Raw genomic sequence first — 24,512 nt, forward strand, 5'->3', positions numbered from 1 at the left:
GCTGCCCAAGTAGTTCTAAGCAAAGTTCTCTAGCTTTGGTGCCCTGGGAGCATGCTCCTGGAAGTGAAATACATATCTGCAACCACTCAAAAAATAACTCCTATATCCCTGAACACAACAGGAATCAAACAGGAGTTTGCTATCAGATCACAGTGGAAACCCCCTTCAGCTTCATGTGGCTTTGTTTTGGGCAAGGGACCCTATTGTTTCGGCTCTCTCTTCCATACAGGAGCTTAATTCTCTTTTACATTTATCCTCCATGAAAGGCAGCTGTAACACCCACCATCTTACATAAGGTTTAACGCAACACGTAAGAAAAGTAAGAATGTTCAGCTAGATCCAGATGCCAGATCTGGGCTTATAGGCTGAGATGCATCTGGGTCTGGAGTTATTTAGTTATTTATTTTTGGTGCATTAGCGGCAACTACACTTGTTCTCTGTTGATGCCATAGAATTTCAAGGGTGGGGGCCAAAAATTGACTGGGTATGGCCAGATTCAGGTAGTGGATCTAGGTTTTTGTGGTGCTGGTATGCGAGGATGTGCCAGGATCAAGTATTTTTTGGTGTTGTAGGAAGGGCTAGACTTGTCCTCTATTTAGGGGTTTAGAATTTGAGGAATCGGGGGCTAAAATGTGCCTGACTCACCCACTATTGTGCTGAAATGCATCAGGAACGTGTGTGTGTGAGAGAGAGTAATCGGAGCGTCTAGATTCGTTCTCAGTTTTTGATGATACACTTTGAGGGCTTGGGGCCAAAGATGGGCAGGATCCAAGTGGATCCGCCTCTTACCTTTTCCCACCTCCAGAGCAAGGGAGCGTGGGGACCTCTCCCCTTCCTCCTGCCTTGCCCCTCGCCGGAGGGGCTCCACCTCCACCCGCGCTCCCAGGGTATTTGTTGGTTGCGCGCAGCCCAGCCCCAGCCGCACTCGCTGCCTGGCTCGGAGAGTAACGGGGCGCCCCTCGGCCGTGCTGTGCTCCCGGCGCCTGCTGCCATGGGACCCAAGGCCGCCTCCGGCTTCTACCTGGGCAGGAAGCCCGCCGCCCTGCTCGCGCTGCTGCTGGCCGCGCTGCTGCTGGCCCTGGCCGTGCTGGGGGCTCTGTACGGGCGCTGCCTGCAGGAGGTGGAGGCGCTGCGGGCGGCAGCGGCTCCCCCCTCGCCCACAGCCGGCCCGAAGGAGGAGGACGCCGGCTGCTGCCCCCCCAGCCCCAGCCCCAGTCCCGGCAGCACGCGCCCGCCGGGGGCCTGGGACAACTCCCGCCTGCCCCGCGCTCTGCTGCCCCTCCACTACGAGCTGCGGCTCTGGCCCCGCGTGAGCCCCGGCCAGCCCGGCCCCTTTGCCTTCTCCGGGCAGGTGAACATCACGGTGCGCTGCGCCCAGGACACGGCCACCGTCCTGCTGCACAGCGCCGAGCTGGAGCTGTGGGGGGCGGCCGTGCGGGGGCCCCTGCCCGAGGGGCCGGCCGGCGGCGGCAGCAGCATCGAGGTGGCGGAGCTGTGGCTGGAGGAGCGGCAGGAGTACGCGGTGCTGGCGCTGCGGCGGAGCCTGCGGGCCGGCGGGCGCTACGTGCTGCAGCTCAGCTTCAGGGGGCCCCTGAGCGAGGATCTGGACGGGCTCTTCCTCACCCGCTACACGGACCAGGGACAGAGCAGGTGAGCGCGCGCGGGGACAGGACAGCTCAGTGGTTGGAGCATTGGCCTGCTAACGCCAGGGTTGTGAGTTCAATCCTTGAGGGGGCCATTTCGGGATATGGGGCAAAAATTGGGTATCGGTCCTGCTTTGAGCAGGGGGTTGGACTAGATGACCTCCTGAGGTCCCTTCCAACCCTGATATTCTATGATTCTATGACATGCCACGGCAGCTGGGCGCCCGGGCAAGCGGGCAGCTAAGTGCTGCCTGGTGTTTAGTGTAGGGCAGGTGCTGGACTTCAGCGCCCAGCTCCGAGGATGTGGCCCCGAAGGGCACTGTGCTCCGGCCAGCCCCAGAAGAGTTGCTGGCTAATTCCCGAGCCAGTTTCTGAGATGACCGCCCAGGAAAGGGCTTGGGCACTTCTGTTCCAGCCAAAGGCTGGGACACCAGCTCCTCCTGGCTTTAGAGGCCCTTCTTTTTATAGTGCCATCATATGAGGATCAGAGGGCCCGATCCAAACCCATGTAGGTCAATGGAAAGATTGCCCTTGACTTCAGTGGGCTTTGGCTAATCCCCTAAATCAGTGGTTTTCAACCAGTGGTCTGGGAACCCATGGGGGTCCGCAGGCTGACTTCCACTTGAAAATTTTTAGGGGGTCCGCAAATGAAAAAAGGCTGAAAACCACTGCCCTGAAAACCACTTGTTTTGATGGGTTTTTCGGGGGGGGGGGGGGCACACAGCCAGTTGTCTCTCTTCTTTCCTCTTTTCCCAGAAAGGAATTATAAGCTTTTTAGAGATGGAGGAAGCTGAAACCGAAAGCTCAGATCTGATCACATCTTGCATTTTAGGAAAATCAATACAAATTTTCAATCACACACACATCTACTTAGTAATGTCCTCTAGTGGTATCTCTATTTTTGTATCTGATCTTAGCTGAAGAAAATTTCTCCTTTGCCGATAACTTAAGTTCTCTCTTTGTCTGTTATGTGGAGTTAAACAACAAAAGCACTTTTGTAGCTATAGAACATATAAAAGACACTATAAAAATAATGTAGTCTTGTCTGACAACAGGAATATCCCTCCCCTAACCTCTGCCTTTCAGGTTTACACAACCATACAGTTTGTTATTTGATAATGTGTTAGCAGATCCTCTATGAAGGAAAAAAGTCACAACAACATACATTCATTCACATCCTTAACCTGTTCCATGCTTTTTATTTACCAAGGTCACAAAGCTATTAAACAAGACTCTGTAGGTTCCCTCTGCTGGCTTGCAATCTGTAGGTCTGGTTCTAGAGTCCTTATTCGTGCTGAGTAAGGTAGCAAGTAGTTCCATTGACCTCAGTGTGAGAAAGTGCAACTCAATACAGTAAAGGTTGCAGGATTGGGGCCTTTGGGCCCTATATATTAGCTGTGTTTTATGGTATGTCTCTTCCTTTCTCTCCCTCCACAATTACATTGTGACTCATTATGAAAAACAGATTTGGCAAAAGCTTGTGTCTGTTAAAGTTAGCTGTTGCTGGATTATTGGCACTGGTATCCTCTCAAAAGAGAACTAAATGGTCAGCACTGTTGCAGTTATATAGAAGCTATAGTTGCCTTTCCTGTGATTATCTGATGTTACAAATAAGACCAACTAGTTGATGGCTTGCAAAAAGATGCTGGAGCCCCTTATTTATATTAGCCCAGGTGTCCACCATAGAACCAATTATGTGGCCAAAACTATAGTGCAAAATGCAGCTCAGATATCTTTCAGCATCCTGTAGCTAAAGAACTACAGTCCCCATAAAGTACAAGTTTCTCGCACAAATTAGCATAACAGCTCAGAGAAAGTCAATATTCAAATTTTAAAGTGAAATAGATGGGGAGCTGTTTTTCTAGTGTTCATCAATACCTACTCTAGGTCTGCAAAGACAAATCTGAACAGCACAGATCTGCTGGCCACTTCTATTCTCCCAGGCTGCTTCCCCGGTCTCATCTCCCTCCCTAGTTTACTGTTACAGCCTGTACCCTAGTTGCCACAATGCCTTCCCACTCCGTCATCCATGATTCTTGTCATTCATGCCTCCTCCCCAGGCTCTGAGTTGTGTTGCCAAGCTCTCCCTTGGCAGCACTATTCCTAGTCTCAAGGAATTCCACAGGCTTATCAGAGCAGGACCCTCCCCCCCCTTCTGGTGAATCACAGGAGGCTCATCGTAGACAGAAGAGCTCTGTAGGGGAGCAACAAGCTCCACATCACTGATGCAATTAGCTTCCCTGATCTAACCCCATCACATGAACAAGTGGTACAGACACATGCTTTGTGCTAAAGATGACAAATGTGGACCTTGTCGGTCTGCTTCCAGTTTTGCTCCCCAGCCTTCTTACCATTCTGCATGTCTCCTTCTCCCCAACCTCTCACACTTGCTAAGCTTCCCAACGCTACTTCTAGTCCAGTAGACTTTCTTAGGTCTCCCAGAGTGGGGCTCCACTCTGGCAAACCATAAAAGGTTTGTCCAATGGAGCAGCTGCCTCAACAGAGGCAAGCTATGTTGCTCTGTGCTCTGACTGCTTCAGATCTCCCCTTCCATTAATGTTAATATGAGGGACTAGGACAGCACACGCATCCAATGTATCATCGTCAGACTCAAATGCAAAACCTTAACTCTGACCTCAGATGTTTTCATGCACATATGACACATTATGCACTTCACCTGTATGTCTGTCTGTAGAGAATATATCTTAATTGAGCTAAGGTTAGAGTTCAGGCTGTGTGTTCGAGTGGGGTTTTTTTGTTTTTGGGTTTTTGTTGTTGAGGAATTAGATGCATGAACTGCAGGTGTATGTTGGAATAAAATGGTACTTAGGTGTAGAGTGGAGGAGTCTGTGACTGTTGTTGTTAGGTGGTATGAATGTTAGTGTTTGCTGTCAGGAAAACTGGTTTCTCCGCTTGCTTACTGTGAGCTATCTACAACCTCATCATCATCATTTTCCTCGTCCCCAGGACCTGCTTCCGTGTTGCCTCCATCTCCATTGAAGGAGTCAAACAACAGGGTTGGGGTAGTGGTGGCTAAATCCCCTAAAATGGCATGCAGTTCATCATAGAAGCGGTATGTTTTGGGCTCTGACCCGGAGCGGCCATTTGCCTCTCTGGTTTTCTGGTAGGCTTGCCTCCTCTCCTTAAGTTTCACGCGGCACTGCTTCAGGTCCCTGTTATGGCCTCTGTCCTTCATGCCCTGGAAGATTTTTTCAAATGTTTGGGCATTTCGTCTTTTGGAACGGAGTTCTGATAGCACAGATTCCTCTCCCCATACAGCGATCAGATCCTGTACCTCCCGTTGGGTACACGCTGGAGCTCTTTTACGATTCTGGGACTCCAACATGGTCACCTCTGCGGATGAGCTCTGCACTCACCTGCAGCTTGCCACGCTGGCCAAACAGGAAATGAAATTCAAAAGTTTCCTGTCTACCTGGCCAGTGCATCTGAGTTGAGAGTGCTGTCCAGAGCAGTCACAATGGAGCACTCTGGGATAGCTCCCAGAGGCCAATACCGTCTAATTGCGTCCACAGTATCCCAAATTCGACCCAGCAAGGCCGATTTAAGCACTAATCCCCTTGTCGGGGGTGGAGTAAAGAAATCAATTTTAAGAGCCCTTTAAGTCGAAAAAAAGGGCTTTGTCGTGTGGACGGGTGCAGGGTTAAATTGATTTAACACTGCTAAATTCGACCTCAACTCCTAGTGTAGACCAGGGCTAAGTATATAAATGAATACCCTGTGTATGTATTCTTAGTACTCATTTACGTTCTGTTCTTTATGTTGTGACTTCATTTTATGGTACAACCTCCCTAAATAGCTTAGCAAAGTGGCAAAAAGATTTATATGAATTGTTCCATTCTATCCTTGATTTACCCTGAAGTAACTATGGTATGTAAGATTGCAGTCTGGTGAAAAGAATCCAGACAGTAGATTAAATCAAAGGAAGTCTATGGGTTGCAGATTTAACATGTTGCTTTGCTTTTCTGCTCTTGTCTGCATTCTTGATGTTCTTAAGTCAATTTTTTGCATATCTTTCCTTATTTTAAATGACTTTCTCTGAACTTGATCCATGCAACACTATTTTGTAACTTCTCCTTCTTTGAGAGTGAAGTCTTCAATCTCGCCATAGTAGCAGTTTCCTAGCTCTGAGTCTCTTGCAGCTGTGCTGCCGAAACTCAAACCTCCTCCTGCAGTATGCATGTATTTCGGGGACATCATTTGTCAGGTCTAATAAGGTACCTGACAAGGTTATTTTAATTATTTTAGAAGACTAATTCTAGTGGATGATTGGATAGCTCAGGCACTATGTAATAGGGCACCTTTCACCTCTAGGTCTTCAGTTCAAATCTAGGTTGATAGTTGTTTTGGTAAAGCCACTGTACAACTTGCAGAAGATAATGGTTTTCTATCACTTGTGCTAACAGTTTCTCCTGCTCAGATGTCCACATAGCTGTTGGCAGCTTAATAGAGGCGAAAGGCTTAATTGGCATTGAGAATGAACTTCTCTCTCCCTTTGTCAAATCAGAGTTGAAGCACATTGGTGAACTGGTTTGGAAAACCTGTGTCCATCTGTGCTATAATTCTTATAGAGCGAGAGCTCTCTAGTCCTCTCACAAACACTAAACTCACAAATAAGAAAAAAAGCAATATGAATAACAACACAATAACCATTAATGGTCTGTTTGATTATAGATAATGGCAAGTGATCTAAGTTACACACTTAATCAGGTCTTGAAGTGTGTGTGGGAGGCGAGGGGGGGAAAGGAAATGAAAAACGAAGGCACTATTTGTAGCCACTATGGAGTACATTTCTGCAGTACTTACAGCACCAAAAGGAGTCAAATGTAAGCCTGGCCCCACTTCTGGATGCTTTGCACTGGTCAGACAGTACAAAGTAGCTCAAAAGCTATCCTTATGGGGGTCAAGCTGTGGAATCCATGGGTGGCATGTAGCTAAGAGAGTCATTGTCAGGATCGGGGAGGGGAGAAAGGTGTTTTAAAGACACTCTTATCTTCCTTCTTCCTACTTCAGTTGTATTGGATTAACTCCGTGGAATTTGGGAGGCATGTTTTACCGTCAGACTACATGCAGAACTTTCACTGCTGTGAATTGAGTGCTGTGTGCTCAGATCAAGAGTAGTATATGTCCCTATAGAATTTGTACTAAAGTACTGGCTTAATTTCATGTAAATCTTAGGATTTTTGAATACTATCCTAATCGGTGCAATTTTTCTTAGTACCCATTCTGTACACAATACAGTCTTGCCCTCTGATAGCAAATGTAGCTGATTCTTGAAGACTCACAAGTTATTTACTCCTTCTCATAACACAAGAACTAGGGGTCACCAAATGAAATTAATAGGCAGCAGGCTTAAAACAAACAAAAGGAAGTATTTCTTCACCAGCGCACAGTCAACCTGTGGAACTCTTTGTCAGAGGATGTTGTGAAGGCCAAGTCTATAACAGGGTTCAAAAAAGATGGAGCTATCCTCCATGAATTTATCTAGTTCAATGGCTATTACCCAGGATGGGCAGGGATGGTATCCGTAGCCTCGGTTTGCCAGAAGCTGGGAATGAGTGAGAGGGAATGGATCACTTGATGATTACCTGTTCATTCACTCTGGGGCATCTGGCATTGGCCACTGTCGGAAGACAGGATACTGAGCCAGATGGATCTTTGATCTGATCCAGTATGGCCATTCTTATGTTTTTATGTTTTAGATGAACACTGGTAGGTGTAAATGGGCAATCCACTACCTGTTCTGGTGTTTTTTTTTTAAATTGTCTGTATTATGTCAATTGATAAGGACTAGAAACAGGACCAATATGGATTACCGAGTACTAACAGTTACATACTAAAACCTGTTGTCTACCCTAAAACTAAGATGGTTTACACTAAGCTATCTTCAAGATTCAGTCGCCATACATGGTTCAAATGAGTTCAACGTGGTTGTAAGCTTTTTAAAATTTGTAGTTGTGTGTAAACAGTGTTAATGATTTCAAAAATGTTACTTCCCTAAACAGTTGGGACATGGGGAGAAGGTGGAAACTGTTGTAGTACTTCCGGTGTCATCCTAATACTATTATGTTCTAGCAAGAAGGCTGTTAATAGGAGTTATTGCAGAAATGCCAGCTTATCCCCTATAAACATGAAGTCTTTATACATGATGAAAAAGATTTCCAGTGTTTTAAACTTAGTTCATTTCATATGAGGTGAAATACAACTTGGAATAGCTGAAGTAATCATGCCTTATTCTTAAAGAGCCTGTTAACGGTCAGGTTGCCCTTATTTGGGAATACTCTAATTCTGATTTTATTTTGCTAACCTCTGGCATTGTTATACAACAGGGATTGGCAACTTTTGGCATGCGGCCCAGCAGAGTAAGCCCCCTGGTGGGCCAGGCCGGTTTGTTTACCTGCCGTGTCCACAGGTTCCGCCAATCGCAGCTTCCACTGGCCGCTGTTCGCCACTCCAAGCCAATGGGGGCTGCGGAAAGCGGTGCGGGCGAAGGGATGTGCTGGCCGCTGGTTCCCGCAGCCCCCATTGGCCTGCAGCGGCGAACCGCGGCCAGTGGGAGCTGCGATTGGCCAAACCTGCAGACACGTCAGGTAAACAAACTGGCCCGGCCCACCAGGGGGCTTACCCTGGCGGGCTGCGTGCCAAAGGTTGCCGATCCCTGCTATACAACATTTCTTAAAATAGTTCATAAAAAGGTTCATTTGCTACAAATTTCTTTGAGCAAAAGAGGAATAGTGGGGGGAGTTAATTTGTCTGCTTATACAATGCTGGGCCTTAGGAAAATAAAATTCCATTTGGACTGATTTGTGTCAAATGTGGTAGATTTGCAATGTGGAATAAAGTTTACTAGCAATTCAGTCACATTAGGATCTTTTAAAAATAAGCAAACAAACAGTGACTCATACCACTGCCTGACCTGGGGTACTAGGGGTGAAACACCCACTGTTTATGTACAGTAGATGAAGCATTTTCATATATTTTTTTTTCATGTGGAAATCTGCTGGAAAAACAACCTTTAATTCATTTTGTAATAATGCCTTGGCTAACATGTGTTGTGCTTTGTAATGAAAATTATTTGCAGGCAGTGTGCCAAATTCATGCAGGCTCTCTGCTAGCTTCTACTGGCACAGATTCTGGCATGGCGGGGAGGGGGAAGGGGAGGAGGGGAATAGAAATTCCACTGGGGTTGGGGAGTTTGCAGTGATGCAAGGTGCCCACAATATCTCCTAAGACCAACAGCAAGTGCTACCCCAATACTGGGCATTGCTGGTTGGGGAGGGTTATGGTTAGGGTGGCAGATTTATGCATTGATATACTCATTAGGTCCACCCCCTACATAGCCTATGCCATTGCAGCTCCTATGGAATCCATAGAGATTAAAGGTGCTCTCTAACTCTGTGGAAACTCTAAGGGAGGGCTATCATAGTTTGAGTGTAACTGCCCCTGTATTCCTCCTCCGCGCTCTCTTGAGGACACCCATTTAAAGATTTTTGGCTCTCAGTCATTACCTCTTGGGCAGAGACCCATGTCTCACTCCACCCTGACTGGGGTTCTTTAAGGCTGCACAGCTCCCTGCATTTACACTGTGATATCCCCAGCAAGCCAGACTGCCTAAAGGGCCACCAGCTGTACTTTGTTTTCTTTCTAGAGAGGCTGTGTGTTGCTTGTAATTATAGGTTACCACAGAGCTCTTTCTAAGCAAGCACTTGTATTCTAACAGGGAGAACATTAAAAACAACAGAAGATCTTTAGGTGAGCAAAAATGCTTACCAGAGATCACCACCAACTCCACCCTCAAGCTCTGGTCAGTCCTTCAAAACCTACAACTGGGTTTGCCCTGTTACATGTTCATGACAATCTCAGATTCAGAACCAGACCCCTGGCTCGGCAGTTGAGCTGTTTCTTTATACAAGCCCTTAATCTCCAGTCTCCGAGAAGAGGTAATCAGCAGACAATGACTCCTTCCTCAGGGCTTAGTTTCAAAAGGCTGAGTTTTTGCATAACTGGGGATGGGGAATTTGCATTAACCTCTCCCTAAGTATTCCTCAGGAACTCCACTTCACACTTATTGTCAAAAAGTTTATTCTTTTCTGGCACATTTGCAATATAGTCCTTTGAACTACCAGACTTCACATCACATCTCCCCTCTAGAGGGGTTACATATAATCCCAGCTCAAAATAATACATAAACTTAATACTATAAAGATTTTCAAGGATAGTGCAGGAAATTGCCATCTGTTGCATCTCCCCTGCCAAAGTGGGTGTAACTAGGGCTATGTCTACACTACAGCTGTCTGAAAAATTTATGTCACTCATAATATTCCACTCCCCTGACATAAATTACACCAACATAAGCGTTTGTGCGCACAGCGCTGTGTTGGTGGGAGAGTGTCTCATGCCGACATATTTTATGCCACTTGTGGAGGTGGTTTTTTATGCTGACAGGAGAGCTCTCTCCTGTTGGCATAGAGCATCTTCAGCTCATGCGCTGCAGTGGTGCAGCTGTATCAGTACAGATGCAGCACTGAACATAGAGATATGGCTTAGGATGGTTGACCTGCATCCTAGGGGAACCTATTGTCTTATTTCCTGGACAGGGCATCAGCAACCAAATTTGCATTCCCTTTAAGACAAGTCGTTTCCATCTTAATCTTGGAGCACTAATCTCTATTTTAGCAATGTGGCATTTGTCCTTTTCATTTGTTGTAGTCAGGTGAGTGGGGAATGGTCACTGCATGCAATGGTCACATGTCATCCAAAAGAGTACTGCTGTAGTTTGCTGAGGGCCCACACCATAACCAAGCATTCTTTTCCCATTGTTGCATAGTTGTTTTTCCTCAGGGATGCAATTTCTTGGTCCCACACACTGTGGGGTGCCTCTCCTCCTTTCATCAGCTTGCATCAGCACAACCCTGAGCCTGTGTCAGAGGCATCTCTGAATACCATGGAAGCCTTTTCAAAGTTTGGATATACCAGAACTGGATCTGTACTTATGGCTTCTTTCAGTTTACAGAAGTGGCATTGACTCTGTTTGGACCAGATAACCTTGTCTGACTTACGCTTCTTACACACACATCAGTGAGGGACAACCTCTGCTAATATCTGGCCATCCCAGTAAAGAACTGTACCTGATTTTTGTGTCTGGGGAGTGGGGCAATTCTTAAACTCCACTCTTGCAGGCTCTGGTTTTATGCAGCCCTTCTCCACTCCATGGTCAGAATAGCCCACTTCGGCCACCCCCATTTTGCATTTTTCCACCTTTACAATCAGGCCTACTGTCTGAATGCTATAAAGCATCTTCCTTAAAGGGGTCACATGCTCTTCCCAAATCTGACTGAAAATACAAATGTTATATTTTTTTGCTGGAGAAAGATTGTGACATTTTCCACAATGTCAAACCACTATATGCTCAGGATTTGGCACTGACAGCAAATGTGCAGTGCCTCTAACACTGGAATGAGCATCATAACTTGGTCCCCTGTACCTATGTCAGAGCACATGTGGTGTGATCCTGCCAGACTTTCTGTTTCTTCTAAGCTCTAGATAGGTTCTCTCAGAGAAAACCCAGAAGGTCGGTGAGTTGGTTTTTTCCCCCAGAAACCCAACAAGGACTCCACCATGGACATTCCCTTGGGAGAAGCTGTACCTTCCCACTCTGCCCTTGTTAGGTCCAGGGAGCCCTGTACCCTCCTCCGATAGAGAAGTTCAAAAGGGGAGAATCCTGTGGATTTCCAGAGAACCTCCTAATAGGCAAATAACAGGTCAGGTAAATATTTATCCCAATCACCAGGCTGTTGGTCCACAAAGTTTTCAATATAATTTTAAGGATTCCATTAAATCTCTCAACCAGTCTGGTAGTGTGGGGGTAGTAGGGAGGCGACCAAAATTGTGGAACCGCACATTTCTCCCATAGCCCTTCATGTAGGGCAGACATAAGTTTGCCCTGCGATCAATTAAAACCTCAGGGATAACCGCCCTTGTCCCTGGATGAATGTTGTTAGCAAGGTATCAGCCAACTTGTCTGACTCTATGGAGGACAGAGCTACTGCTTATTGATAGCGGTACTACCACCAGAATATACTTTTTCTCCATATGGGTAGTTTTGCTAAGGGGTCCCACAAAGTCCATAGCATATAATGGGAGGAGGAATCAGGACAGCCTTGCCCTTATTCCAGCCATTTTCCACCCTCTGACAGGGGTCACAGCTCTTTTGGCACTGCCTCAAAAACCCCAGCCCAGTAGAAATTCTGGAGTAAGTGCTGTTTGCTGAGCTGTATTCCCAAGTGTCCCAACTAGCCTGAGTAGTCTAAGATGGTACTTTTGTGATACCACCAATTGTCTCTGTATACTCCATGGCTCAACATTGTTAGGGAGCATCCACTCTTTATAAAGCTATCTCTGATCCCAGAGAAACTTTTCCACGCACCATCCTGTCAGGAAGTTGCCTGGGGAGTCTGCTGCAGCCCTAGGTTTTCCTTGAGGGATCAGTTAATTGTTCCTGCATGATTTCCAAAGCAGAAACTGGGAGAGCTTAGGCTGATCACTGGGGCCCACTTACACAGACCTCAGAGGGGGAATCAGGAGGACTCTGCCTAGCCCCAGGCCATGCACTCACACTGTCAGGCAGCAGCTCAGAGCTGTGTGCCAGCTTTCAGCTTGGTCTGAGGCAGGGGCTCTGGCTTTCTGCTTTTGGCTCCAAGTAACCCTACAAGTGGCGCAGGCCCAGGACTGCAGGTCATTTCCCAACAAGACCTCTACTGGTAGTTCGGATGGTACCCCAGCAGTGCTAGGGCCCTGATTGCCACCCCATTTCAGGTGGATCGGAGCCACAGGGACATGGAAATGGGGACCTATTATTCCCTGAATGGTCATGAGTCTATCTGGAATGATCCATGAGGGGTCCGCTGCTCATGGGCATACCAGTTACTTGGGTTCCAGTATCCTGCCGTCGTTGGGCCGTTTCCCATCCACCTCCACTGGGAAACAGTGTTTAATTGATTCCCATTTGGAGTCTGACAGAGTCATATTCACTGATGGGACTAGTTTTGGTTCCACTGATGGTGGAGTCATTGCCACCTGGACCTGCTATGTGCTACAACTAGCCTCTGATCACCCTAGCACCAGGCAGTATTTTGTCTTATGACCACTTTTATGGCAATAAAAATGCATCAGCTCCCCAGGCTCCCTTTTTGGGCCCTTGTTATGGTTTGCCTCCTAGGCATGTCTGGATTTAGCCCATTCTCCCTTGGGGGGGGGGGAGTGGAAGGGGGAGAGCTTGATTGGGTGGTCAGATTTGTGCTATCTCCCTTGATTTTTTTTTTTTTTAACTGCCAATGGACTGTCTGCATGTTGGTTGGCCATTTCCCAGATACGGTCATGCCTGTAGGATCTTTGTCTATTAGCCATTATTTCAGGTTGGGGTGGAAGAGTTTAAGGAATTGTTCTAAGCCCATTAATTCATAGACCTCATCAACCATGGAAACGCTCCAACCAGTTCCCCATTTTCTTACATAGCCCCTAATTTGAGTTGAAACCACAGATCATGTCCCTTTTTTTCTGAACTCCCCAAATCTTCTATATGCAGGGAGAAGTTTAAACTTTGGCAAGAAAGCTTGTTTATGTTGCCCATGATCTTTATATTTCTCTCTGTCCATAAGGGGGAAAATGTCTAAGTCCTTTGTGATAGTAATGCAGCCAGGCACCAGACCATGTCCTCCTGCCCTATCTTATTCAATTCACACCTCATTTTAAAAGCATTTAGAAACACATCCATGTCATCCCCTTCCTTAAAGCAAGGAAATAATTTGGAATCTCTGCCACTCACTGGGACAAGTACGTGGGTGTCTGGTTTCACGTACTGGATTAGGGTTTTGTGGGTGCACTCTGTCATTTTCAAGATGATGTCGACATTCCACGTCCTCCTCTCTTTCCTCATGCTGTCAGTGGCACTCCTTGTCTTCTCTCTCACCTTGGTGATACCCATCTTCAAGCATCTGGTTTTCAAAACACAGGTGGTTCATCTCCAGCTGTATCCTCTCGTGGTCTACCTGTAGATCTGCCTCCAATCCCTGTTACGTGATGCATTTGGTTTGTACAGAGAATGGAAATTGCCTCTGTCAGCATCTTCCCTGCTTCTCTCCAGTAAGGATTTTCCTCAACTGTCTCAAGTTGGGCACCCAAAACCAGTGGACGCTTTTGAAAATTTGGCCATTGGGTCCACTGGCTTCTCCCCTGGCCCGCTGCACTCTGCCCCAAAGCCCTCATCCAAACTACCACAAGCAGCATCTTGGAGCAGAGTTCTGCAGCATGCAGGTGCTACAGGGTCCCCATGAGCATTCTCTCCATGGTGTTCCCCAGTGCCATGGAACTGCTGCTGTAGGGTTCTTCTGTGCCTGGTTTGGGTGGAGATGAGGGGCACGTTTTACACATAAACACTTCCTATAATTCTTAATCCTTTAATAAACTCTACCTTTTTTAAAATAAGAAAGTTTGGATTAGAGAGAAAAGCAAGCATCCGCATCGAATCTACTTCTGATAAAATATGGGTGGCTACATAATTTCTGAGCACTTGACTGCTGTAAGTGGTCTGAACTATGCGTGAGACTTTAACACCGTATTAGAAATCAAATAAGAAAAACAAAACCAAATATATAAAAATGTGAACTCTTCAGTTAGAAAAGAAAGACATGGAAGAAAAGAATTAGCCATTAAAATGGTTAAATTAAACAAGGCGCAAATCTGCACATGGATCTCTGCGGGGGACAACGGAGTCATAAATTTCTCTAAATAATGACTAACCCTTTTCTAAATCCACATATGTATATGATTTACCTTTTCTTTTTCTAACTTGGCAGATTTTGTGCACTATATAATGGTTTTGATCAGCTACAACATGCTGGATTAACCATATCTGTATTTCCAATTTAGTATGCTGATTGCATCACAGCTTGAACCAACATATGCCAGGACTGTTTATCCCTGCTTTGATGAACCTGCCATGAAGGCAACCTTTAATATCATAATTGTCCATCATCCCAGTTACGTGGCCCTTTCCAACATGCCTGCTATAGGTAGGTTAAAAAATGGACATCTGTATTTCTCCAAGTTACCTTAATAAAGGTTTGAATTTACTTGAACAGTGTATAATCATAGCACATTATTTTACTGTATCATCCTGTACTATAGTGGTCTGTTATTGATGGGCTAAAGTCTCAAATATATGAAAATTCTGTTCAATTAACATGTTCTGTCCTAGCAATACAGAGCAATAATACAGAGCATTGACGGGAGGTTAACTGTAAAAAAAGAAATGTAAGTGGAAGGAGGTTAGCAGAACATGACGTTGCAGAGACCAGGTTCTTAGGTATGTGTGGGAAGACTTTGAATGGTCTTATGGTAGTCCTTGCTGGTCAAAAGAGTAATTTTGATACATTACTGGAGGGAGACTCCTTCTCCCAAAAGGAGGTGGTTGCTGCTCCTGTTTGGGGACAGAAAGGGTTAGGGTTTGTCTACATGGGGAGTAGGGTGGGGAACACTGCTCCCTGGAGTGCCCCCCTTGCATAATGTGACTGGTCTCCTCATTTCCAGTGCCTTTTGCAGGCATCTGACTCTAACAAGATCTTCCATGGCTCAGCCTTCCGGCCAAGACACAAAGTTCAAACCCTTTCTGAGCTAACCGAAAGGTCGAAATGAAAATCAAAACAAGTCTGATTAGATTTTTTGCCCCCTTGGGCTACTTAAGTCTTCTGCTTCCACTTACAAACCCTATCTCAGGGTTCCCTGACACAGCAACCTACTCTACTCCCTGTGGGCTTTTCTCCAAAGACGAGTCCTGCCACCTCTGCAGTCTCTCCCTGGATCTTGCCCCCATTTCAGGCCCACCACAGGGATTGATTCTATTTCTTCTGCCTTCCTAGTGAGAGCGAACTCCCTACCTCCCCTCTCCCAGGTCTTCTTCCCTCAACTGAGCTCAGCTCCATTTAAGTTGTCCTCTGTGGCTGGGGTCAGTCATTCTAACTCCATTACAACCAGCTGGGATCACTAATTATCCCTACCTGGCTAGATCAGAGGAAAGGTTGAAGGGTAACTGCTAGGTCATGGGCAAGGCTCAGTCCAGCTTGCCTTAAAGGGCCAACCAGCCTGAGAGAGGGACTTATTTTGGAATAACTATTCCTGATTAACTCCATGTGCAAACTCCCCCCAGTCCCCAGAATATGAGTGCCTTATTTTGGAATGAGCATCTGCACATTGGGTTAATCAGGAATACTTAATCTGCTTTGAATTCATACCCTACTGTTGTTCCAGATTAACTTTTGTGTGGTAGGCAAGCCCTAAGAGACAAGGGTTGCTGAGGCAGGAACATTATCTAATAGGTCTGAAAAAAAAGTCAGAGAGGGTTAGTAAAAATCTATAAATTCACAGGCAAATATGCACAGTCACAATTTTGAAAGGTGGGTGGTGGTGGTATTGGGTCACCTTTCAATGGTGACATATCCATGTCTGGTAGCTGTGATTGATTGCACAACAGTTCATGTTCTGAGTCTTACTATACAGTGTTTACTCAGTATATTTTACTACATGACTTTTACTTACTTCTGACGTTGTGGTGTTGTATGTGTGAGAGCTATACTTCCGTTATTTAAGGACAGGGGTGGGGGAGATTGTGTGTATCTTAAAAAAAATTCTTGGGTGCTTATGAAAACTGCCTTAACAGTCACATAATTGAAATCTTCTGTTAATCCACAGAATAGACATGACAGGGTCAGCAGCCATGCAAGCTATTATATACTGCCCTGGCAATGTTTCTCACCACTGATTCTCACCTGATGTGGGATGCTGTGTGTGACAAAGACGCCACATGAGGGACAGATAGTATTCATGCAGGAACCCTAAAAAGCTGTGGGATTCCTTCCTTTCGCGTGTAAATATCTCCTTTTAATATCCTTATTGTCATGATTCTTTATTTCTCAAGTACATAATTTTAAGTAGTAAAAGTCAATGGTTACCAAATCTGTGAGGCATGTAATGTAACTTTGGGACTAAAACAGGGGAATATCTGTGAAGGTAGTCTGCAAATATTTCCTCTCTCAGAACCTCCTTCCATGGGTTTTTCTCTGGAGGGTCTGATTGGGCCCTTTATTTGAAGCATATGAGATTTAAGCATTTAATAACTCTCAGGCATGTTTGATATTTACTTGAGTGATATTATGAACATACATATTATAGAAGTGTAGCATGGGAGAATATTTATGATGTTTGTCCACATCCCAAAACCAATTCACAGTTTGATGTGCTTCATAGATTTTGATGAAGAAACTGAGGAGTGGAATAGTAGAGTCTTTGTATTTTAGGTAATAATTCAAGTACATGGAATGAGCTAAGTGGGAAAGTTGGCATGGTGCTATTGCCAAAATATATGTAGCCAGTGCTGTCATACAGAGTATAAAAGACTGGTTTTAAAACACAAACTCTTGTTTTATTGTATAGTAGTGATAGTTTGTTTCTATACTAAAATTGTGTTTGTTCTAGATACATCTGAAATGAAAGATGAGAATGGAAGCCTATGGACTGTTACCACATTTAACACGACACTGAAAATGTCAACTTATCTAACTGCTTTTGTGGTTTGTGACTTTGATTACATCACCAGGACTGAAAGGGGCAATGAGGTAAATAAGAGTACTCATAACTCATTAGAGCAGCTAACAGAATAAATTGGTTCTATGGTGCACCATATGTTTGATAAGATGTAACTTGTAACTTTCCTATTTTGAAAGTATTTGATTACATGGCAAAACTGTTAACATTTATCCAATAAATACATGTGCAGAAAAATCTCCTTCATAATAATTAGTTTATATACGCTGTACAGATCACTACATAAATAAATTCTGCTGTGAATGATGAGCAGAGTAAAACCTTCTGAGAAGTTACTACCCAGAAAGTATTTTTTGTAATTCAAGATCTCCTTAGCCCTTTTCATTTAAAAAGTGTAAGTCTGTTCCTGCTCCCACTGAAATTGGTGACAAGACAATGGGAGCTAGGTGAAAATATATCCATGAGAGTCTGCCATACGTCAGGGTATTTAAAGTTAAAGCTGTCACTATTATTTTAACTCTATCCTTTGTGTCTGGGTATTAAAGAACACAATGGTGTGCTGATTTGAGACTCTTACAATACATTGGCAGAAAAGGGGAACTCAAGGTTGGAGAGACTATGTTAACTGAATACCTGTACCTTTTCACTTTAAATTAAAACCTGGAGATCAAATGCCTCTAAAACTGTGCCCATAAATTTTGCATTTACAACCACTTGCATGTGCAGAACTCACATCTGGGTTCAATTTTGCAAACTGCTATGTATTCAAAACTTGCTGGCTAAATTTTCAAAGGGTCTCAGATTAATGCGTGCACCCAAGTGGACATATCGATGGGGTAACAGTATATTTAATTTATCCATTTATTCATGCAAATACCTAAATTTTCTGTCCAAAAGCTCATTTCTGACCACAGACAGGTGCACATGCATTTTGCTGGTACAAGTTAAGATATCACTTTTAAAAATGTGGTCTTCAATGTTATTATGTTTTAAGGTGGTGTTTCATATTTAATAAAAGAACAACTAGGAAACTATCTATATACATTTAGACTCAAATCTTGGACCCTTTGAAGTCAGTGCCAAAACTCTCAATGACTTCAATGGGATTAGGATTTGCCCATTAGTTTGTTCGGACAAATGATAAATTGATTTTTTTTTCTTGTATGAAAAGTTTAATTGCAGGATCTGATACGGACAGACAGCATTTCCAAAACAGCTATTCAGAAATGTTACCCTCACAGAAGAGAGGTGAAGAAAGTGAAAATTTAAGTAGTCTAAAGTAACATTTCCTTGCTTTATTATAGATACGTATTTGGGGTCGGAAAGAAGCAATTAAAAATGGGTATGCTGAATATGCTTTAAATATTACAGGCCCACTCTTTTCATTTCTGGAAGATTTATTTAACGTCAGCTACCCGCTTTCAAAAACAGGTGAGGTACCTTCCTTTCATTAAACACAAATGGTTGCTGATGATGTAATATCTACAGAAATACTGGGTCCTGTCTTGCCAGACTCTTACTTTAATCAGTGCAGGATTCAGAGAATACTAGCCCTAGGGTTGCCAACTTTCTAATTGCACAAAACTGAACACCCCTGCCCCACCCCTTCTCCAAGGCCCCACCCCTCCACTCGCTCCATCACCCCTCCCTCCATTGCTCGCTCGCTCTCCTGCACCCTCACTCACTTTCACTGGGCTGGGGCACGGGGTTGTGTGTGGGGGGGGGAGTGAGGGTTCTGGCTGGGGGTGTGGGTTCTGGGGTGGGGACAGGGATGAGGGGTTTGGGGTGCAGGAGGGGGTTCAGGGCTGGGGCAGGGGGTTGGGATGTGTGTGGGGGGTGTGGGCTCTGGGAGGGAGTTTGGGTGTGGGAGGGGACTCTGTGCTGGGGCAGGGGGTTAGGGTATGGGGAGCGGGTTTGGGGTGTGGGGTCCTGGTGGTGCTTATCATGGCTCCCAGGAAGTGGCCACCAGGTCCCTGCGGCCCCTAGTCCCATGGGCAGCCAGGGAGGCTTCACATGCTGCCCTCACGCCAGCAGGCGCCGCCCCTGCAGCTCCCATTGGTTGCGGTTCACAGCCAATGGGAGCTGCGGAGCCGGCACTTGGGCGGGGGCAGCGCACAGCGCCTCCTTGGCCACCCATGCACCTAGGGGCCGCAGGGACCTGGCAACTGCTTCCGGGAGCTGTGCAAAGCCAGGGCAGGTTGGGAGCCTGCCTTAGCCCCGTGCCCATGCTGCGCCGCCGACCGGACTTTTAATGGCCCAGTCGGCAATGCTGACCAGAGCTGCCAGGGTCCCGTTTCAACCAGGCATTCCAGTCGAAAACCAGATCCCTTCTTTCTGTGCAGCATCTTTCATTAATCTGTAAGTCAGTGACCTCTCCCCACACTGACCTTGCTTTCTCTGAAATATCGTTCCTAACGTAATTAACCCACACCTCCCCAAAATTTCCTTGCTTCCTGTACTATGTCCCCATCTAACTTGTAAATTACCATCATCTCTTTGCACCTTACTAGCTTTTGGTGCAGTGTCTTATCCTAATTTGTAACTCACCAACATCTCCCTGTATCTTCCTTCCTGGAAAAAAGTCCCCTGTAGGCAAACTCTATTTCTGCTTAGAAGGAAACGTGCAATAGCCATTTCTTAAACCTCATTATCTTAGTTTTATGTATACCCTGTGCAAAGGTTGTAGACATCATTATGGGTCCTGATTCACCACTGAATTTTTCCAGTTTTACACCAGTATAACTTAATTGATTTCAACAGAGTGACACAGATATAAACTAGATCAATGGAGTGGTGACATAGGCCTCTTAGTAAAAATTTCAGCCTTGTGATGACATTGGTTACTAAGCAGACTTCCTTTAGACTTCATTTGAGAGTTTGGCTTAAAAATCCATGGCGTGATGTGACCCATTGTGAATGGTTTCATGTAAATACTGAGCACGTTTATTATGAGCTCAAAAACAGAAAGTTAAAAATCAATGCATTTCAGTTTAAAAAATTGGGCTCTTCTTAATATATAAGAGCTAAAGAAATAATTTTTAACCACCAGTTTCCTTTTATTTTGTACTCTGACAATTTAAAATACCTAAATAATTTTTTAATAGTCTGGGAGATGAAATTTGCTCATTAGTTACCACCTATATAGTTTTAAATTAAATATCCCTTGGTTGATATCCTTGATGTCCATTCAAAATCTTTCTTCATTTTCTTCAATGTCCAAATCCAGGGTGGATAAAAATTAAAGATCTTTTTTTAAAAAAAAATAGAAATTGGATTTTTTATTTAAAATTTTATTTAAACTTTTTTATTTTTAAATTTTATCTAAATTATACTGTTTTTCTTTTTAAAAATAAACCTGTTTGTATTAAATTCAGATGTCATTTTAAAGGCCTAAACTTATTGTAATTTAGTTGTAAATGGGAAACATCTTTTCATAAGAGATGTTTATGTATCCAAAATATTTTGTTTAATAAACATTTTATATGCTGTGTTTTGTGTTTAATTAAATCCCAGTTAACATCCTAGACACAAATCAGGAGCAAAAAGTTAATTAACTAGTAAATAAACAATATATTATTCACCATTTTCTAACATACAAAAATATACAATTAATAAGAATCTGAAAATATTAAGCTATATAATTCCTTAAATAAATGTTTATAATTATAGTGTACCTCCTAGGTAGCTAAAAGGTACCAAATCTAGTGTAAAGGCTCTATTTAGTTGTAAATCAACATATTCTTCAGATAGTGTCTCTGTGCTCCATTTTGCGTATGCCTGAGCTCTGTGCCTTCAATCTAAGATTTTTTCATAGGGGTGGTCATCTGGCCCACACATGTGCCCCACACATCCTCGTGTCTAGCACCGAGAGTATATGAGGCTGCATGGGTGAACCACCCTCAGTTCCTTCACAACCGCCATTGGCTTGAGACAGTGTCTACTGTGTGCCTGTTCTCTGATATTTAGCTTTTTTTTCTCAGATAGTTAGTTACCTTATGGTTGGTTACCCTATAGTGTTATAGTTATTGGAAAAATTATTCCATTTGTTTTGCTTTTCTTTCTCAAAAAAAGCAAAAGCAAACAAAAACCTCTTTTTATTCATATAGTTGTGTAGTTAGGAGATTTCCTCTCCTAGGGGTTAAATTTTCATTAGTTTTGCTCATGAATGCTGGGATCCCCAAGATTCAAGAGGTGTCTCTCTTGTCATGAGGCTATTCCAAAAAGTGACAGACACTCTCAGTGCCTCTGCTGCCTGTGTGGTACTCATATCCCCAGTATGTGCAAGATCAGCACTTCCTTCAAGGGTAGATCCTGAAAAAATAGAAAAATTAAGTTTAAACTCCTAATGATGGAGCAAACTTTATGTTGAGCTTCAGATCCGGGGGTACATAGACCTCCCAGTACAGCTAGTACCCCATCCACACTGAGATCTTGGTCACCAGAGACGGGTAGCAAGGCAGGCAGCACCATGGAACTGAGTACATCTACGGTGCTGAAGTTCTCATTCATATCTGCGTATAAGCAGAAGGAGGTAAGGAGTAAATCTCCAAGAATCTCTCGGTCACCATCTCGCAAGAAGGCTACAGGAAACTTTAGGTCCCAAGGGTAGTTCCATGTAGGCTCCCAGCGAGGCTGGTACTGCAAAGGCAAAGAGAAGTCAGTCCTCTAAGACAGACTCCATATCAAGTTCAGATTCCCATACCCAGAGAGCAGAGACATGGTTGACAAGACCAAGCCGATCCTGGAACAATACTTGGTACCGATAACAAGAAGATAAATAATACCAAAGACTGCTTGCCTACCTGTGGTACTGAGGGAATCAGAACTAACTCACTCCCATACTAAGTACTTGGTACCAGCTACATCGGTACCAAACCCATCCTCCACAGGTTCCCTCTCAGCCCACTCTTTGATACTGTTGGTACTGCAAGAGTTTAGGTACCCTAAGGATCTGATAATATCTTGTGAGCTGGAGTATTTTCTGTGAATGAGTGGAGGTTTGTCACTGTCAAGATGCTTTCAGTGACCAACCCCTCTATCACCTAAAGCACCACACTCACCTTCATCTACTCTGCAAGTGGAACAGCTGTCCCCGACCCCCCCCCCACCGTATATGGAAGAGAACTCATCAGATTCTCAAATTTTGGTGCAGGTTCCCCTGTCTATTCTGGGACACATCACTCTCCCTGCTATACTAACATATTACAGGAGGATAGACTTCAAAGGATGCCCACATGGCAGGAACACAGATGGCTGCCTCCACTTTTGCCATTTGGGCCCCCTCAGTGGCCTTGCTGAGATCTGTGGGCCTTCTATCACTAACAATTTACATCAAGGTCTTTGTAACATCGGAGGGAACAGAGAGGGACCCATTCTTCTCAACCCCCTTTACCACCACATATGCCAGAGGAAGAGATCTTTGAGGAGCAAGAGGCAAGGGCTGATAAGGAAGTGACACCTCTTACTAATATTTCCTCCACATCTCATGATGAAGTTGTCATGCCTCCATCACCTTCTGTGGCAGATGACTTCAGGCAATTTCAGGAACCAAGGAAGTGGATTTCTGAAATGCTGCAGATTCCCTTAGTGGAGGTTCAGTAGTCCTACCATAAACTCCTATATTTTACACACTTGATATCTATGAAGATTGCCATGCTGGTCAATGAAACTTTTATGGAGCCTGCTAAGATGGTTTGGCAAACTCCAGCTACCACACCGCCTACCTGCAAGAGGGTGGATAAAAAGTATTATGTTCCAGTTAGGGAATTGGAGTATCAATTTTCTCACCAAGTTCCAAATTCCCTAGTAGTGGAGGCCATTGATGAAGGCAGACAAACATAGCTCAAAGTCTACCCTGTACATGAACAACCACAAGAGGCTTGATCTTTTTGGTCCATAAATCCTATGCTTCAGTCACACTTCAGTTCAGAATACCAAACCATCTGGTGATCATGACCAAATCCAACAATTCTTTTATTGAGCATTGAGCACCCATAGTTCTTTATTTTCTAAAGAAAAGTGCCTTTTCATTGGTTGATATAAGGAGAAATTACTCACCTTGTGCTGTAACTGGAGTTCTTTGAGATGTGTGTCCCTGCAGCTATTCCACTACCCATCCTCCTTCCCCTCTGCTTTGGAGTCTCCCTTGTGGGTCTTTGCAGTGGAGAAGGAACTGAGGGCGGTTTACTCATGCAGCCCCATGTAACCTCGGTGCAGGGTGCAAGCATGGGTGGGGCACATGTGTGGGCTGAACAGGCACTGCTACCAAAAACCTCCCTTCATAGGCACAGGTGTCCCTGAAGTGGAGCACCCACAGGGACACCCATCTCGAAGAACTCCAGTTACTGCACAAGGTGAGTATTCTCTCCTTTTAATGGTTATATCAACCAATGAGAATGGACCTTCCTTTAGAAAATAACTGATGCACAAATGGTGAAGTTGATTAAAATCAAAGATTTAAATCAAGGCTTTCCACTTGGTGATTTAAATTGCCTTGATTTAAATCAACCCATCCTGCCAAAATTTATCTGAATCGTAGATGTGATGAGCTCACTGCTTATCAGGCACAATGCGGAATACAGGGAAAACCGTCATGGTGGAGTGAGACTTGCTGTGAGGCGAGAGAGAAGATGTTTCTGGGGCAACTTGATCCATACAAAAGAGTGGAAATGAGCCTCTCTGCTCACCCAGGGATACAGAGTTTGAGAAGGAGCTTTTCTTATCAGTAGCCAGGATGCAAAAAGCGGGGGAAATTACACGCCTAGAAGCCATGAGAGAGAGAAAGAGAGAGAGAGAGAGAGGAAAGATGTCTTTTTCTGCTGCCTCCCTCCTGCATGCTCCCATAACTGGGGCAAAAGCAAGACAGAGAGAATGGAGAGCCAGAAGTACTCAGGAGTGAGGACAGTTGAATCTACTCTCTCTCAGCAGCTGGGAGGAAAATCCCTTTATCAAATATTTTAGTTCAGAGTGTACTTTGGTACATGAAACTGTTGAGGGGTTTGGCTTGGACTTAGTTGATTTTTGTTTTTCTGACTGAAAGGGCGGCATCCCTACGAGGCATAGCAGTCTCATAAGCAATTAAAGACATGAAAGAAAACAATTCCAAAAAGCGTTTTCTAGTTTATTGCAATGGTACAGCAGAGAACTACTAAAATATATATCTTGTAATTGCACATTGGGTAAACATAGAACAGTCATGTAAGCCTCTTACTCTTGAAAATTTTAAAGATTTTTTTTTTCTGTTTAAATCAATTT

General features: G+C 44.5%; 1 protein-coding gene across 1 annotated transcript in view; it reads left to right on the forward strand.

Annotated features, from left to right (window-relative positions):
* Positions 1-991: 991 nt before the first annotated feature.
* Positions 992-24,512, forward strand: part of LVRN (laeverin) — a 58,197-nt gene continuing 34,676 nt past the window's right edge. Inside the window, exons 1-4 of the mRNA XM_074954024.1 lie at positions 992-1,650; positions 14,589-14,731; positions 17,190-17,329; positions 18,563-18,689. Of these exons, the coding sequence (XP_074810125.1) occupies positions 992-1,650; positions 14,589-14,731; positions 17,190-17,329; positions 18,563-18,689 (1,069 nt within the window). The remainder of the gene's footprint in view (positions 1,651-14,588; positions 14,732-17,189; positions 17,330-18,562; positions 18,690-24,512) is intronic.

The sequence above is a fragment of the Natator depressus genome, chromosome 5, assembly GCF_965152275.1.
Source record: "Natator depressus isolate rNatDep1 chromosome 5, rNatDep2.hap1, whole genome shotgun sequence".
Classification (NCBI taxonomy): domain Eukaryota; kingdom Metazoa; phylum Chordata; order Testudines; family Cheloniidae; genus Natator; species Natator depressus.